Source organism: Hyperoodon ampullatus (assembly GCF_949752795.1).
Source record: "Hyperoodon ampullatus genome assembly, chromosome: 5".
NCBI lineage: Eukaryota > Metazoa > Chordata > Mammalia > Artiodactyla > Ziphiidae > Hyperoodon > Hyperoodon ampullatus.
In genome coordinates this window covers 45,692,372-45,710,783 of record NC_136918.1, presented here as the reverse complement: position 1 = coordinate 45,710,783, position 18,412 = coordinate 45,692,372, and the positions used below count along the sequence as shown (strand labels likewise).

At 36.2% G+C, this 18,412-nt stretch overlaps 1 protein-coding gene across 2 annotated transcripts in view; it reads left to right on the top strand.

The window, feature by feature from the left end:
- The window catches only part of VPS8 (VPS8 subunit of CORVET complex), a gene marked incomplete at its 5' end in the record, with an annotated part of 289,040 nt that overhangs the window by 115,986 nt on the left and 154,642 nt on the right, over window positions 1–18,412 (top strand). For both annotated transcript variants that reach the window (XM_079705530.1, XM_079705529.1), the window contains 4 exons: window positions 7,854–7,896; window positions 9,255–9,327; window positions 9,613–9,732; window positions 18,135–18,206. In XM_079705530.1, coding sequence (XP_079561656.1) covers window positions 7,854–7,896; window positions 9,255–9,327; window positions 9,613–9,732; window positions 18,135–18,206 — 308 coding nt within the window. The remainder of the gene's footprint in view (window positions 1–7,853; window positions 7,897–9,254; window positions 9,328–9,612; window positions 9,733–18,134; window positions 18,207–18,412) is intronic.

Genomic DNA, 18,412 nt, shown 5'->3' with positions numbered 1-18,412 from the left:
TGGATGCTAGGAACACAGAGATAGACTCCATGCCCTTAAACTCATGGTAATGGAATAATGGAGATGGATATATTAAACAAGTAAATTTAACTCTCTCTAGGAATGTCGTGAGCTTGATGCCTCCTATCTGAGATTTCTAGCAATAAAGGTTTATCTAATTAGCCAATAAACATGAACGTGTTATATCTGTAAAGTGACTGCTACCATGTACCATGCTAATTGAGTTGGATCAAGTAACATTTGGGACTTCTGGTTTTTGGTCTGGCAGAGAAAGAATTTAGAAGTCACCGCTCTGTCCTACCAACAAGTAAAAAGCTCAACAAACTGAAAAATCAACAATTCTTCTTAGATCTGCCAGAGAAGTAAGGTCACAGGCCAAACCATTGCACCAAAAACTAGAGAGACAGGCAGATGCAGAGAATCACAACTGACAGGATCAGACATCTCTGCAGGAACCAGTGCTAGGGTAGGAAAATCTGAACTGCAATTGATGATTTGTTGCAGGCTCAATGTGAACAAGTCTGAAATTTAAAAGCTCCAGGAGGACCCAGTCATAGGGAAGCCTCCACACTTTTGTGAAATTTACCTCCAGGACTGCTACCGGGTTCTCACAGTGATCATCAGGAAAAATCCCTTGTGCTTCTGCAGGGGGATGGGGGAAAGGAACCATTTTGAAATATGTCAGAGTATTCTGTGTTTCTTAACTAAAGCCGACCTTCAGGAAAAACTATTTTGCCGAAGCTTGACCTGCTGTGGGTTTATCAGAGCTGAACTTACCTGGGAGAAGGAAAATACCCAACTCCAGCACCTTCAACCCATCTGTCCACCTAAGGGGGAAGAATACTGAGAAGCACTGGTGAAGTTCACATTCCAGGGTCACAGGTTTACCAAAAGACTGAGACCTAATCAAGACTATAGAACACTTCCTTCTCTTCACACCTTACTACCACATTACTAAAGATCTATTTACTGTAGTGCCTTTTACCCAGTGCATCATGTGTGCCTTTCAAAAATTACAAGGCAAACTAAAAGGCAAAAAAGTTGAAGAGTTTGAAGAGACAGAACAAACATCAAAACTAGACTTAGATGCGGCAGGAGTATTAGAATTATTAGACCAGGAATTTTAAAAATACTATGATTAATATATTAAGGGATTTAATGGAAAAAGTAGACAACATGCAAGAACAGGTGGATAATATAAGCGGAGAGATGGAAATTCTAAGAAAGAATCAAAAATAAATGTTAAACATCAAAAACAGTGTAGCAGAAATGAAGAATGCCTTTGATGGTCTCATTAGTAGACCAGGCATATAGCTGGGGAAAGAATCTCTGAGCTTGGGGATATAACGTTAGAAAGTTCTAGAAATGAAAAGCAAAGAGAAGAAGACTGAAAAAAAAATAGAACAGAATATCCAAGAACTACAGGACAATTACAAAGTGTGTAACATACACGTAATGGGAATATCAGAAGGAGAAGAAAGGGAGAAAGGAACATAAGCAATATTTGAAACAATAATGACTGAGGATTTCCCCAGATTAATGTCAGGCACCAAACCATAGATCCAGGAAGCTTAGATTACACCAAGCAGGATAAACAGAAAACAAAACAAAACAAAACAAAAAACCCTACAGGTAGGCATATATTCAAATTGCAGAAAATAAAAGGTAAAGAGAGAATAAAATATTTAAGGTTTTGAGAGAAAAACCCACCAACATGGAATTTTGTACCCTGAGGAATTCTTCAAAACCAGAAGAGAAATAAAGACTTTCTCAGACAAACAAAAATTGAGGGAATTTGTTACCAACAGAAATGTCTTGTAAGAAATGTTAAAAGAAGTTCTTTAGAGAGAAAGAAAATAATATAGATAAGAAATCTGGATCCAAGAAAGGAGGAGCATCAGAGAATGATTAGTAAAGGTAAAATAAAAACTTACATTTTTCTTACTCTTAATTGAGCCATCAGATAACACTTTATTCAAAATAATAATAACAATAGTGTATTTGATATTATATGCGTGTGTGTGTATGCTTATGTATAAATGAAATGAATGACAGCAAGAATACAGTTATAGGAGGGAGGAATTAGGACTATTTTGTTATTATAAGGTCCTTGTACTACCCATGAAGCAGTATAGTGCTATTTGGAAGTAGGTTTGGATTAGTTGTAAATGTGTACTGCAAACTTGAGGGCAGTGACTAAAAATAGACACATAATAGATGTAATATGAAAGGGGAGAAAATGGAGTCATATAAAATACTCAGTTAAGACTACAAAAGGCAGAAAAAGTGTTGAAGACAAAATTTGGAATAAAGAACAAGAAATAGAAAACAGTAACAATATGGTAGATATTAATCCAACTATGTTAATCATTTTAAATATCAGTAGTCTATACCAATTAAAAGAGATTGTTAAAATGGATTAAAAAACAAGACTCAACTAAGTGTTGGGTATAAGAAACCCATTTTAAATATGAAGACACATTAAGTAAAGAAATGGAGAAAGGTGTACTATAATAATACTACTCAAAAGAAAGCTGGAGTAGCTATATTAATTTCAGACACAGCCAACTTCAGAGCAAAGAAAATTATCAAGGATAAAGAGAGGCATTACACAATACTCCAAGAAGACATAATGATCCTTGGTCTGTGTGCACCTAACAACAGTGTCAAAATACACGAGGCAAAAACTGATTGAATAGCAAGGAGAAATAGGTAAATCCACTGTTATAGTTGGAAACTTTTAACACCACTCTATCAGAAATGGACAGATGCTGCAGGCAGAAAATCAGTAAGGACATAGTTGAGCTGAAGTTATGAACTAAGCACCATCATTCAGCTGGATACTACTGGCATCTATAGGCTCCTTTATCCAACAATAACACATTACACATTCTTCTCAAGCTCACATGAATCATTCACCTAGATAGACCATGTTCTGGGTCATAAAACACACCTCAACAAACTTAAGAGAATAGAAATCATATAATGCTTGCTCTCAGACCACAATGAAATTAAACTAGAAAATACTAAGAGAAAGAAAGCTGCAAAGTTCCCAAATACTTGGAAATTAAACAACATATTTTTAAGTAATACATGGACAAAGGAGAAATCTCAAGATAAATTTAAGAGTGATTTGAACTAAATGAAAATGCTTACAAAAATTTGTGAGATGCAGCAAAAGCAGTGCTTGGAGGGAAATTTATAACATTGAATGCATATAGCAGAAAAGAAAAAGATCTAAAATCAATACTCTAAGCTTCTACCTTAGGAATTTGGAAAAACAAGAACAAATTAAACCCAAAGAGAGCAGAAGAAAAGAAAAGAAAAATTAGAGCAGAAATTAATAAAATTGAAAACAGGAAATCAGTTGAGAAAATTGTTGATTTGGGGGGATTTGGTTAAAACCAAAAGCTGTTTCTTTGAAAAGATCAATAAAATCTATAAGCCTCCAGTCAGGCTAACTTAGATAAAAAGGAGAGAAGACACAAATTACTAATACCAGAAATGAAAGAGGGGACAACCGTACAGATCCTATGGGCATTAAAAGGATAATAAAAGAATATTATGAACAATTCTGTGCTCATAAATTTGATAACCCGGATGAAACAGGCCAGTTTTTTGAGAGATAAAATTTGCCAAAACTCACACAAGAAGAAACAGACAATCTGAATAAGCCTGTATCTATTAAAGAAATTGAATCAGTAATTAATAACCTTCTAAAACAGAAAGCACCAGGCCCAGATTTGTTTCACTGGTGAATTTTACCAACCATTTAAGGGAGAAATTATGCCAATTCTCTACAGTCTCTTCAGAAGACAGAGCTCAGGGAATACTTTCTAACGTTTTCTATGAGGCCTGCATTACCCTAATACCAAAATCAAAGACATTACAAGGAAAGAAAACTTACAGACCAGTATCTCTCATGAACATAAATGCAAAAATTCTCAACAAAATATTAGCAAATTGAATCCAACAAGCTATAAAAAAAATTATACACCACAACTGAGATTTTATACCAGGTATGCAAGGCTGCTTCAACATTTGAAAATTAATTAATGTATTCCATCACATCAGTAGGCTAGAGAAGAAAAATCACATGATCATACATCAGTAGATGCCAAAAAAGCATTTAACAAAGTCCAACTCCCATTCATGATAAAAACTCTCAGCAGGGCTTCCCTGGTGGCGCAGTGGTTGAGAGTCCGCCTGCCGATGCAGGGGACATGGGTTCGTGCCCTGGTCCGGGAAGATCCCACATGCCGCGGAGCGACTGGGCCCGTGAGCCATGGCCGCTGAGCCTGCACGTCCGGAGCCTGTGCTCCACAACGGGAGAGGCCACAACAGTGAGAGGCCCGCGTACCACAAAAAAAAAAAAAAAAAAACTCTCAGCAAATTAAGAATAGAGGAAAACTTCCTCAACTCGGTAAAGAAAATGTACAGAAACCCTACAGGTAATGTCATACTTATTGATGAGAAACAATGGTGAGGAACAGGGCAAGGATGTCCTCTTCTTACCACTGCTTTTCAACATCATACTGAAAGTCCTAGCTAATGCAAAAAGACAAGAAAAGCAAATAAAAGGTATAACGATTTGGAAGGAAGAAATAAAACTGTCTTTGTTTACAGGTGACATGATCATTTATGTAGAAAGTCTGAAAGAATTGACCCCAAAACTCCTGGAACTAATAAACAGTTGTTGCAAGTTTGCACATACAAAATTAATATACAGAAGGCAGTCACTTTACTATATACCTGCAGTGAACAAGTGGAATTTGAAATTAAAAACACATTACCATTTATATTAGCACCCTAAAAAATGAGATACTTATGCATAAATCTGACAAAGTTTGTACAAGATCTGTATGAGGAAAACTACAAAACTCTGATGAAAGATATCAAAGAACTAAGTAAATGGAGGGATATTCTGTGTTCATGGATAGGAAGACTCAATACTGTCAAGATGTCATTTTGTCCCAAGTTGATCTACAGATTCAGTGCAATCCCAGTCAAAATCCCAGCAAGTTATTTTTTTTTGGATATTAACAAACTGATTCTGAAATTTATATGGAGAAGCAAAAGACCCAGAATAGCTAAGGCAGTATTTAGACAGAAGAACAAAGTTGGAGGACTGACACTACCTGACTTCAAGACTTAATATAAAGCTACTATAATCAAGACAGTGTGGTATTGGCAAAAGAATAAAAAAAAAGATCGGTAGAATAAAATAGCTCTGAAATAGACTCTCATAAACATAGACGACTGATCTTTGAAGTAGCAAAGGCAATACATTTGTGTAAAGATAGTCTTTTCAACAAATGGTGCTGGAACATCTGGACATCCACACACAAAGAAGTTGACTCTAGACACAGACCTTACACTCTTCACAAAAATTAACTCAAAGTACATCATAGACCTAATTGGAAAATGCAAAACTATAAAATATCTAGAAGGTAACGCAGGCAGCAACCTAATTGACTGTAGTTACGGTGATGAATTTTTAGATACAACACCATCCATGAAAGAAAGATTATTATCCATGAAAGGAGTAATTGATAATCCGGGCTTCATTAAAATTAAAAACTTTTGCTCTGCAAAACACAGTGTCAAGAGAATGAGAAGATAATCCACAGATTGGGAGAAAATATTTGCAAAAGACTGTTATCCAAAGTATACAAATAACTCTTAAAACTTGACAATAAGAAAATGAATAACGTGGACTTCCCTGGTGGCACAGTGGTTAGGAATCTGCCTGCCAATGCAGGGGACACGGGTTCGAGCCCTGGTCCAGGAAGATCCCACATGCTGCGGAGCAACTAAGCCCGTGTGCCACAACTACTGAGCCTGTACTCTAGAGCCTGCGAGCCACACTGTTGAGCCTGCGTGCCGCAACTACTGAAGACCGTGCACTTAGAGTCTGTGCTCTGCAATGAGAGAAGCCACCACAACGAGAAGCCCGTGCACTGCAACAAAGAAGAGCCCCCGCTCGCCACAACTAGAGAAAGCCCGCGTGCAGCAACAAAGACCCAACACAGCCAAAAATAAAATAAATAAATGAATAAATTTATTTAAAAAAAGAAAATGAATAATGTGATTAAAAAATGAGCAAAGACCTGAACACACATCTCACCAAAGAAGATATACAGATGGCAAGTAAGCATATTGAAAGATGTTCAACATCCTCGGGGAATTACAAATTAAAACAACAGTGGGATACCAGTACACATACCTATTAGAATGGCTGAAATCTGGAACATCAACAACACCAAATGCTGGCTAGGATGTGGAGCAACAGGAACTCTCATGTATTGCTGGTGGGAATGCAAAATGGTACAGCCACTGTGGAAGACAGTTTGGCAATTGCTTATAAAACTAAACATGCTCTTACTGTATGATCCAGCAGTTACACTCCTTTACCCAAAGGTGTTGAATATTTATCCACACAAAGACCTCCGCACAGATGTTGATAGTAGCTCTCTTCATAATCGCCCAGACTTGGAAGCAACCAAGATATTCTTAAGAAGGTGAATGGGTGAATAAAGTGTGGTACATCCATACAATGGAATATTATTCAGCACTAAGGTAAATGAACTATCAAGCCATGAAAAGACTTGGAGGAAACTTAAATGCATTGCTAAGTGAAAGAAGCCAGTATGAAAAGGTTACATCATGTATGATTCTGATTATATGACATTGTGGAAAAGGCAAAACCATGGAGACAGTAAAAGAATCAGCGTTTGTTAGGGGTTGGAGGCAATGGAGGGATGAATAGGTACAGCACAGGATTTTTAGGGCATTGAAACTATTCTGTATGATACTATAATGCTGGATATGTGTCATTGTACATGTGTCAAAGCGCATAGAATGTACAACACCCAAAGTGAACCTTAATATGAACTGTGGGCTTTAGGTGGTAATGATGTGCCAGTGTACGTTCATTGATTATAAGAAATGTCCCACTGGTGCAGGGTGTTGTCAGTTGGGGGGTCGTGTGGTGTGGGGATCAAGGGGTAGATGGGAAATCTCTACACCTTCCTCTGAGTTTTGCTGTGAACATAATTAAAACTTCTCTAAAAAACAACGTTTATTGATTCGAAAAATGGAATTGAAGCAGAATAATTATTCATACAATTTTGAGCAATTCAAGTTTATTTGCACTTACAACAACACAGATTTGGAGTATTTATAAAGGATTATTGATTAAGAGATATACACTTGCTTGCATTATTCCAGTATTCATGTCAAAAGAAGAAATTTCAGTTCATCAGTATTACCAACTACAGATTCCTGTAATCTGCGCACTGTAAGGCTTACTGATCACTTCACCCACTCCTGATGCTCTTACACTATTCTTTGTTAACTTTGATCTTTTAGCCTAAAACTTAGTCTAATTATGTTTCCTATTTCTTTTAACCAAGAAATAGGTTTATACTACCAGATGACAGAATCTTACATTTTGTTTCTTAAACATTTGTGAACAAGAGTCCATGTTACAAATAAGAAGACATTATAGTTATGCCTTAATATTAATTAGTTAATTCAGCAACTCACTGCCTGCTCAGTACCTTCCCTGGGTCCAGGCTATTCGTTAAGCCAACAATACATAGACCTCTACACTAAGATTTATACCTTCTACATGTACCCTTGAGTGACTCATTGATTTTGTGTCTGTGAAAAGACTCTAAAGGAAATTCTAAAAATAATAATAATTAAAGTGGTCTTATCTCACTTTTCTATTGTTTGGGAATATACCTACCTCACCTCAAATGCCAAGTTTTATTTTTTGTTTCCACATAAAGATTATATTTCTGAAAAGGTTTTGAGAGAGAATTGCTAAAGATACTTCTCTATTTTAGATGAGCAAGTTGTTATGGGCAACAAGCTTCTTGTATATATTAGGTAAGAGATTTTTAATTTATTTATGCGTTTTTCAGTGTTCTTTCACGTATAGCAGTGCTTCTGAATGGTGGGTGATTCTGTCCCCCATCTCCTCTCCCCTCCTCCAGACATTTGCAGTGCCTAAAGACCTTTTTGCTTTGTCACAGCTGGGGTGGCGTAGAGATGCTACTGGTATCTGGTGGGTAGAGGCCAGGGATGCTGGTGAGCATCCTGTAATGTACAGGGTAGTCCCCACAACAAAGAATTCTCTCTCCCAAAGTATCAATAGGGCAGAGGTTGAGAAACCCTGGCACAGAGTATTTTGCTTTTACTACCAACAAGTCTGTGGGATATGTATTTGTCCATATTTTATATATAAGGGCAAGAGATTAGTTTGCATCATGAAGAAGTTAGTGACAGAGTGAGCTGAAATGTTTATGTCCTTACTCCTGAAACAGAGTTCTTCCAGTAGACTGTGCAGGCTCAGAACTGTGTCCCGATAGAGCTTTTACATAGATAACTGGCTGGCAGACAGGCAGGAAGGTGGCAGAACCTGCTGGCACATCATTTTAGCCTCTATATGCATCAGAGTTAACTTCAAGACCTATTTCATATTTGTTACATTGACTTTTTAGTGTAGAAGAACATGTATAGCATTTACCTAGTACTTTATCTTCTGTACTTTAAACTTTTAAGAATATGCAGGTATCTAGCTGTCTCTAACATTCAAAATTGATGACTGCTTCAAATTCACTTCAAATTCACTTCTCCCTACCCCCGCTGCCAAAATGAGGGCATATTCAGGAGACATTTTTATAATCCAGCCCACAAAGCAAGTCATTAGCCATTAGGAAGGTCTGATTTGGAAGTGAAACTGTACAGTTAATTTCTCATGAGATTCTAATTCTCCCTGAAGGCTTGTCTGACTACAGATATTTTTTAGCCTAGCTCATTCCCCATCTTTATTCACCATTCTTAGAACCACTGGATTTAAAAGTCTCCGAGAACGTGAGGCTTTTACCCATTAACAGCATAATGATGCTGTTAGTCTCTTTCCAGATGCTGGATATGAGACTTTTAGGTCATCTGTCCTTATTCCTTCTTGCCCATTTAGTGCAGCTTGAGTTTTTCATAGGAAAAATAAGAAAAAATGAAAGCTGTTACTCAGTTACAGGGTGTGTTATTTCACCACCATCTCTGTTGCCCACATTTTATGAACTGGCTATCATCTTGATCTGGGCTTGGACCTGACCTAACTGACAAAAGCTGAGCTTGCTTAAACTTCAAACTACTATCTTGGGTTTGAGAAACAATGTGTTCCCGGGAAGTTATTTAGCCTATTATAAGTCACCAAATCTGTTCTCTTTCTTCTCTTCTAGCTGTTGTCTAGCAGGTCGTGCCTATCCCCTTGGTGACATCCCTGAAGATCTTGTTCCCTTGGTTAAAAACCAGGTTGGTGCTATTTTCATAGTGTTTTTACTCTTGTTAAAATGCAGTAAAGACAAATTGTAATAGAGGGTTACACATGGGTCAGGAGTTATCAGCTGTGACGGGAGAGAGGCTACATACCATCACTGAAGCCAGTAATTATAGCTGAGAGAGATTAGAGAAGTTATAACACAGTGGCAATTTAAAGTAAATTCAACCTGCTTTTATTTTATCCAAATGGGAATCATTGCTTCAGCAAGATACTTTGTAAGGTGAGAAAATAATCACCTTTTTTTTTTCAACTTGCAGGTTTTTGAATTTTTAATTCGCCTGCATTCAACAGAAGCTCCCCCTGAGGAAGAAATCTATCCCTATATACGGACTTTGCTACATTTTGACACAAGAGAATTTCTAAATGTATTGGCACTGGTAAGAAATAATACGATTCTAAGGTATTTTTAAAAGGAGTCAGGGTGATAATTTTTTTCTAATAGAAAGAAAGACAAATAATAGTCCTTATGCAAGTACAGTTTTTATGCTCTAGCAGTAAGGCAGGATTTCAAATGTTTAATTTTGTTTTGCCACCCATATTTTCTAATTGTTTTTCTCCCTTCTACCCTTCCTTTCCTGCTTCCTTCCCCTCTCTTTCCTCTCTCCCTTCCTGTTTCTCTGTGTCTCTCTGTCTGTCTCTGTTCTCTGTCTCTTTCTGACACATCCTTATTAAAAAGTTAAAGCAGGGTTAGATGTGGTACGTCCTTGATTTCATAAATTGTTAGTTTGTGTACTAAACATGGAAGATTGCTCTGAACGACATGTGGTGGTGATGATAGTAGAAGTAACTGGAGTTGAAGTGGAACGTGGAAGCTTGCTGAAAAAGCATCCTTGTACATGTTTTATTAAAGATGGATTTGGGTGAGCCAGAGTCTCTGTGAAAATGCCCCCAGGGGAATAATTATATAACACATGATATACTTTCCCAATTAAATCATATTGTAGTTGTTTTCTAAAAAGCTTTTGATAATATGGACAGCACTTACATTTAGTGTTTAGTGAAGCAGCAGGCTCACAAATTATTAAAAAACCAAATATTGTATGTGTACAATATTTGGAGAGAAAAAACAGGAAGGAAGTCCTTCTAAATATTAATAGAGATTAACTGTGTGAGATGGGGTAAATTTATTTAATGAGCATATAGTACTTTTGTAAGTTGAATAATAAAGAGAAGGTTGAGATCCCACTCATATCATATTTTACATTAGTTTAATTTGAAAATCTGATTTCAGAAGTAGTAACTTTAATAGCATAGGAAGAAGGGAAAAGAAACTTAGAAGTCAGATCTAGGGACTTCCCTGGTGGTGAAGTGGTTAAGAATCCGCCTGCCAATGCGGGGGACATGGGTTCAAGCCCTGGTCCAGGAAGATCCCACATGCCGTGGAGCAGTTAAGCCTGTGCGCCACAACTACTGAGCCTGCGCTCTAGAGCCCGTGAGCCACAACTACTGGGCCCATATGCCACAACTATTGAAACCTGCACACCTAGAGTCCGCGCACCGCAACAAAGAGTAGCCCCCACTCGCCGCAACTAGAGAAAGCCCACGTGCAGCAACGAAGACCCAATGCAGCCAAAGATAAAATTAATTAATTAATTAATAAATTAAAAAAGAGAAGTCAGATCTAGTTGGTTTAGGAGACCTTAGACGCCCAGAATAGAGTATAAGGGTACTTAGTGTCTGGCATGTAGGATAAAAGAAACAAGAAGTGGTGGGGCTGGGGTTCAGAAAGCATGGTAGAGAGCAACAAAGAATTTTACCTAATTTTCCTGTTTTAAAGGGCTGCGGTAGCACTGAAGATTGGAATTATGCTCATGTCTGAATTATGATATTGGCATTGATTGTTAGGCTGCAATAAAATCTCTGTCATTTACTTGACGAATATTTGAGTGTCAAATATATCACATGTACTGTACTAACTGGGTGTGCACCCTGGGCTGACAGGATATAAACCCTGCCTTTGTGGAGGAAGAGGATCCAGACTTGTAGATAAGTAATTATAGCACAGTGTAAGATGTGTCACTGGAGAAGTGCAGGATGCTGTAAGAACACTTAGAAGGGGAATCTAATGGAGGGTTCAGGAAGGTGTCTTGGATGAAATGATGTCCATGGTGAGTCTCAAAGGATATGTAGAAGTTAGGTTAAGGATAGGGAAAAATATTCTAGGCAGAAAGACAGACTATGTAAAAAGGCCTGGAAATAAGACAGAGCAATGTGTGTTCAGGTAATTGAAAAAATTCAGTATGGCCACATCTTTAAGTGTAAGGAAGCCTGCAGAGAGAGAAATTAGAGAGTTAGGTAGAGTCTGAGTTTCGTTATCCATGGTAGGAAGTTTGGACTTTATACTAGAGCAGCAGGTAGCCATTGAAGCCTTTTAGGTAGAAAAATATCATGATTTGTAGTTTAGAAAAATTCCCTCTGATTGTTGAATGGAAAATGGATTGAAATAAGATAAGATGGGAGACAGGAAGATGTTAGCAAAATTTTGTGGTAATCTAGATAGAAGGTAATGGTGGCTTGATTGGGGCAGTGACAGTGGGGGTAACCAAGACATGAAAGGATTTGAAAGACATTTTAGGAGACAAATCAGCCTAAGATTTAGGGCTTAATATACAGTTGGATGTGAAAGATAAGACAAATAGGGAAGCATCAAAGATTCTTAGATTTCTGACCTGGTAAACTGGATGTATAGTGGTTTACTTGTGGATTCAACAGGAAATCAGAGGAGAAACAGGTTTCTTGGGAGATGGATGGGTCGGGGTTGGTGGTGGTGCAAAGTAATGGTGAAGTGTGGTAGAGGTAGAAAATTAGCTCTCTTTTGGACTTAATGAATTTGAAATGCCTAAAAGACAAGTGGAGGCTTCCTTGTGTGTGTGCATCAAGGGTTGGCTGCACTCCCAAGTATTACAGCTAGAGAAATGGGTAAGATGTAGGATCCTAAATTCTAGATTCACTGCCTATTATGTCTACCATAATTGATTACTCATATGACTTTCCTAATTAGTATACCTTAATAAAAAGAACATTTTCAGGGAGGCACAAAAGAATTTAGATGACAGACTTTTAAATCATATTTTCCCACTTTTAAAAATTTTGTAATATTTTTTTCAAATGAGGTTTTTAAATTTAGCTTTCTTGAGGCACAGTTTATACAAAATATAATTCATCCATTTCAAGAGAAGAGTTTGACAGACATATGCAGTCTTGTAACCACTACCACAATCTAGATATAGAACAAAAGGTCACTTGCAGTTTTGTACTAAGTCCCTTGCCCCTTGCAACTGCTGGTCTGCTTTGTGACAGTATAGTTTCGCCTTTCTAAAATGTTATTTGAATAGAATCATATATTTTGTAGTTTTTTCTGGCTTCTTTCACTTAAAATAATGCTTTTGAGACTTATCCATGCTGTGGCTTATACCAATAAGTTGTTCCTCTTTATGGCTATGTAATTTTCTGTTTTATGGATATATAATTTGATCCATTCACCAAAGGTTGGTCCTTGGGGTTGTTTCCAGTTTAAGTTATTATGAATAAAGCTATTATGAATATTTACATAAAGGCCTTTGTGTGGACATATATCTTTATTTCTCTTGAGTAAATACCAAATAATGGAATTGCTGGGTCATTTGTTAAGTGTATTATTTTACTTAAGAAGAAACTGACAAGACTTTTCTAAAGTGGTTCTACCAGCTTACATTCCAGTAGTGTATGAGAGTATCAGTTCTTCATCTTCTCTTCAACACTTGGTATGGTTGATCTTTTTTTTTATATATAAATTTATTTATTTTTGGCTGCATTGGGTCTTCATTGCTGCCCGTGGGCTTTCTTGCAGCTAGTGGGGTCTACTCTTCATTGTGATGCCCAGGCTTCTCACTGCGGTGGCTTCTCTTGTTGCGGAGCATGGGCTCTAGGTGCATGGGCTTCAGTAGTTGTGGCATGCAGGCTCAGTAGTTGTGGCGCACAGGCTTAGTTGCTCTGCGGCATGTGGGATCTTCCCGGACCAGGGCTCGAACCTGTGTCCCCTGCATTGCTGGCAGATTCTTAACCCCTGTGCCACCAGGGAAGTCCCTGGTTGATCTTTTTAATTTGACCATTCTAATAAGTGTATAGTGGTATCTCATTGTGGTCTTAATTTATATTTCCCTCCTGACAAATAATATTAAACATCTTTTCATTAAAATATATTAGCAAAGAAGTTATGTTTGCCATCCATATATCCTCTTTGTTGAAAATATCAATTTTTTTTGCCAATTTTCCCCCTATTTTTAAAAATTGTGTTTGTTTTCTTGTTCTGAGAGTTTTTTAATATATGATTTTTATCAGATTATGTAAGTTTAGCAAATGTTTTCTCCCAGTCTGTAGTTTGTCTTTTCATTCTCCTAACAAGGTGTTCTGAATAGCAGAAGTTTTAAATTTTCATCAAGTCTAATTTATTAGTTTTGTTTTATGGATGTGGCTTCTGGTGCTGTATCTAAGAAATCTTGACCTGACCCAAGGTCACAAAGATATTCTCTTGTATTTCTGTGAGAACTTTTATGGTTTTAGGTTTTACATTTAGATCTGTGATTCATTTTGAAGACATTTTTGCGTGTGGTACAAGGTTTAGATGCAAGTTCTTCTTTCTTTTTTTGCGTATAGATATCTAACTCTTACAGCACCATTTGACTAAAAGACTGTCCTTTCTCTACTGAGTTGTCTTTGTACTTTGTCAAAGATGCATCATCTGTGTATATGTGGGTCTGCTTCTGAACTGTATTCTATGCCACTGGTCTGTTTGTCTTGATGCCAGTGCCACACTGCCTTGATTACTGTAGCTTTATAATGAGTATGAAAATCACATTATGTTAGCTCTTCCATGTTCTTGTTCTTTTTCAAAATTACATTGTCTTTTGTAGTTTTGGGGTTTCTTTTTTTTTTTTTTGCATTTCAATATGAATTTTGAGTTATCTTGTTAATTTCTACAAAAGCCTGCCTGGATTTTGATTAGGATTGTGTTCAGTGTTTAGTCAATTTAAGAATAGACATCTTAACAATACTGAGTTTTGTGACCCATGAAAAGGTATACTGTTCCATTTATTTAGGTTTTCTTTAATTTTTCTCAGTAATATTTTATAGTTTTCAGTGTAGTTTTCTGAGTGATAAGGATTCAATGTAATGTATCTCTACTATTGTACAATTTAAAATTCTTGATAAAGTAAAATAACACTTGCCTCCCACTTACCTTGCTTTTGTATACTGCCATAAGGAAAACTGATGTCAACCTGACTTTTTTTTAACTTTCCCAGGGACTTAATCTTTTTTCCTAGAGGACAGAATACTTTTTTCCTTATATTTAGAGACTAATATTTTAACTCTAAGATATTACTCAGAATTGACTATTTTGGGTCAGTTTTGCCATATACGTACTGTGGGCCTTTTCAAGTATGTGAATTCAAGTCTTTTTATTTAAAGAAGTTTTCTTGAACATAGATTTAAATACTTTTTCTGCTTCGTTATTTTGTATTTCATCTTCAAAAACTCCATTTATTTGTATATTGTATCTTCTTTATCCTCTATATTTATCACCTTTTTTTGTTCTCTTTTATTTCCTTCTTTATTTAATTTCATTTTCTTGGTTCTTTTCATTTACATTCTCTATTTCTCTTTATAGTGCTTTTGGTCATATCTGTTCTCCCTTTGGTGGCTTGTAATTCTGTCTTCATTTCTGAGATGACTTTTTTTTTTCAGTTTTTGTCTGAGTTCAGTTAGCTGCTATTTCCTATCTTCCTGCTCTTTGTTCATTCCTTTTATGAGTTCTTAAATTTATGGTTTGTGATGTTCTTTCAAATCTGCAATTGTATGTTTAAATATATTTCATATATGTTGGGATATTGTTATAGTTTACTTCTATCTTGTGACTAGTTTTTATTTTGTTTTATTCTTGAGTGCCTTCATTTGCTGTTTTTATTGTCATTTTTTTATGTTGGATTTTTCTGGACTAGCAATAATAGGTGACCTTGTTGGATGGTGGGGGAAAATTACATACTATTTTCCGCATTCAAGTACCTTCTTTATTTGCTACAACCAAGTGCAATTTTTTAAATAAATAGTGTGTTTTGGGGATAGCCTATCTTCTCAATCTTTGACAGTCTCTTGTTTTATTAGGACCTTTATCTTGAGCCACTTTCTTCTTTACCACAAGCCTCCAAGGAATATCTCTCCATTCCCTTTTCTATGTTAAAAGCTGTATCTTACCAAGGCCTCCGATCCATAGTTTCCAGACCTCTTCCTTTGTTCTTCCTATTAGCCAGTGTGCTGATCCACCAGGTTGCAGATGTGGCCTCATTATTTCCTCACCCAGGGTGGATTTCCCTTTTCTTTTGGAGGTGAATTCCATTTGATATTATAGGTATTCTGTTCCTACTGAAACCTCGTCACACCCTCCTTTCCTCTACCCAGTTCTATCCTGACCTCTTTTTGGTTTTATGGGCTTTGGAGCCAACTTTGCTAATTTGGGATGTTTACTTTCCCACTTTTATATAAGTTGAAGTATGTAATATTTGTTGTCCTTCTGGTTTTCCCATTAGCCTGGGTTGGGTGATTCTTTTTGTTCTTTTCTACATACACGGATCTTATTGGGAGATGTGTGAAGCTATTAGGTCAGGGGTTGACAAACCACAGTCTGTAGACCAAATCCAGCTCCATTTGGCCTCTAGCTTGTGTGAGCTAAGAGTATTTTTTTTTTTAAGGGTTATAAAAAGAGAAGAAGACTATGTCGTACAAACCACATGTAGCCCACAAAGCCTAAAATATTTTCTCTCTGGCCCTTTACAGAGAATGTTTCTTGACCCCTGGATCAGGCTTTAGCCAACTATCATTATCTTACAGAAACCCTATAATAGTTTTTAAGGGGCTACAGAAAGAAGTTTTTATGACCAAATTCACAGGTGACTTTGGACTTGAATTTTAGGTCTACCTTTGCACTTCACAAACTGTGTCATTCTCCATTAGGACATCTTTGCATGTTATTCCTCTAACAAGCATTGTATAATTAGAAACATCTTTGTGGAATGATAATGTTTTAACATAAATGTGCCATTTTGGTGGCAGCTGTTAACTACAATTAAAATATGTCATTTTGTGTATCACAACATTCATAAGAAAGTATATCACCACTTAATTACGTTTACAGAAGTAAACTTGCAATATGTGTTTCAAAGCAGTGAATACATGCTTCCAAAAGGAAAGTGGATACGGAAATTCTTTTTTACTTGCTGTCAATGCTGTAGTTGTTTAATACATATGTTAATTCTCCGTGGTTTTGTGTTTAGTTGAATAGCAGTTGTATTAGCAGATAGTACCTTGTCTCTGTGTTGGCAGAGTGACATCTCATTTTGGCCACACGCCCTGGGAAGGGTGCGTGTGCATTTGTGTGAGTGTGTGCATGTTTGTTGTTCTCATAAACCTTAGAACTGAGAGACTTTCTAGACCATCTTTCTGTCTTCAGGCCAGGTCATATTTAACCCATGTAAGCATCAAAATACCCTCTGTTTGAGCTTTCCATATTAAGAGTTCCTACAAGTCCCCTAGGTAACTCATTTAAGCTTTTCTTAACTAACTGGCAGCAAAGCATTCTAGTTGAAGAAGAAATTTTTTTAAAAGATTTTATTTTCCTCTGTAATTAACTGGACAAATCACTAGTCATTGTTTAAAGTGCTTACTGTGTGTCAGACAAGAAAAGGGAAGGAAGGACATGCTAGTAAGAGAACAGCACGAGCCGAGGTACTTGGAGAAGCTGGGGAAGCTCAGGGCCCATTTAAAGAACAGCAAGTGTTCTGGTTTGAATGTAACTATGATGTAGTCTTGAAAGTTTGTGGCTTTGAAATTCTTTGTTAATCTATTGGGACAATATGTAGTCTGTTTTTTTGCTTCGGGATCGTAAGCAATAAATTATTGCTGTGTGGATTTAAACATTACTAAGGGCCAAATGTGCTAAGTGAAAACCATAGGCAGATCTTCAAGTCTTTCATCATGCTTATTATTCAGTAAATATTTTCATTTAAATTTTTTTATAGTGAATATAATTTCAATTTCTTCATATATGCATCCTGTAGCTTCTAGGTATTTTCAGAATCTGGTGCTGTCATATACGTGGGTGCATGTTCTATTCAAAATATATTTGGCTGTACTTGAGCAGGGGCATAAAATCAAAAATGCTGTACTTGGCAGTGTTTTGAAAATAGAATGCCTGTTCTTTGTATGTATCCTTGAGGTTTTTAACATTGTGACAGTTTTACCATAATAATTTAAAAAAATACCTATTGTTGAGCATCATTTTTTCCAAGTTGTCATGGAAATCATGAAAATTATTTTTCATGACAGTTAACAAACTGTATTTCAGTTATTATTTCCAAATAGCATGGACGGAATGATGGCTGAGCATGTAACATGTATTTCATCTTTTTCAAACCCTTGCTCACAAAGTGCCTCTTGCCATTAGTGTTCTTTCTTTTTTGTTGCCTGTAAACTTTGCCTTCCTTTCCTGTGTCACTTTTTGGTTATATAATAATCACTATATGTTTATACTTTTTATTTATTCAGAATACTATGCAATATTGAATACTGTAGCTTTCTATTTAACTCACTAAAAATAACTTATTAAAGATATATCAGGAAAAACCTGATGAGGAGTGGTTACCTTATTTGGAATTTACCTGACTATTAACAAGAATTTAATATCTTGTTTCCTTCTAAAATTTCCAAATAATAGTTACTTTTTTTTAATTTCATTTTTCCCTTTCAGACTTTTGAAGATTTTAAAAATGACAAGCAAGCTGTAGAATATCAACAACGTATTGTGGATATTTTGTTGAAAGTAAGTATTCAAAGAATATATGTCTTTGTATTGATGTTTATATTAAGAAAACTGAATTATTTGATAGCAAGTTCTAAAATAATCTTGTTTAATAAAGTAATATGTTGCAATCATTTAAAAATTTTATTATGATGTCTTAGTACTTTATTCAGCTTTTGAAGACAAAGCATTCGTTCAAAAAATATAATGTATCTCAGCTACAGAGT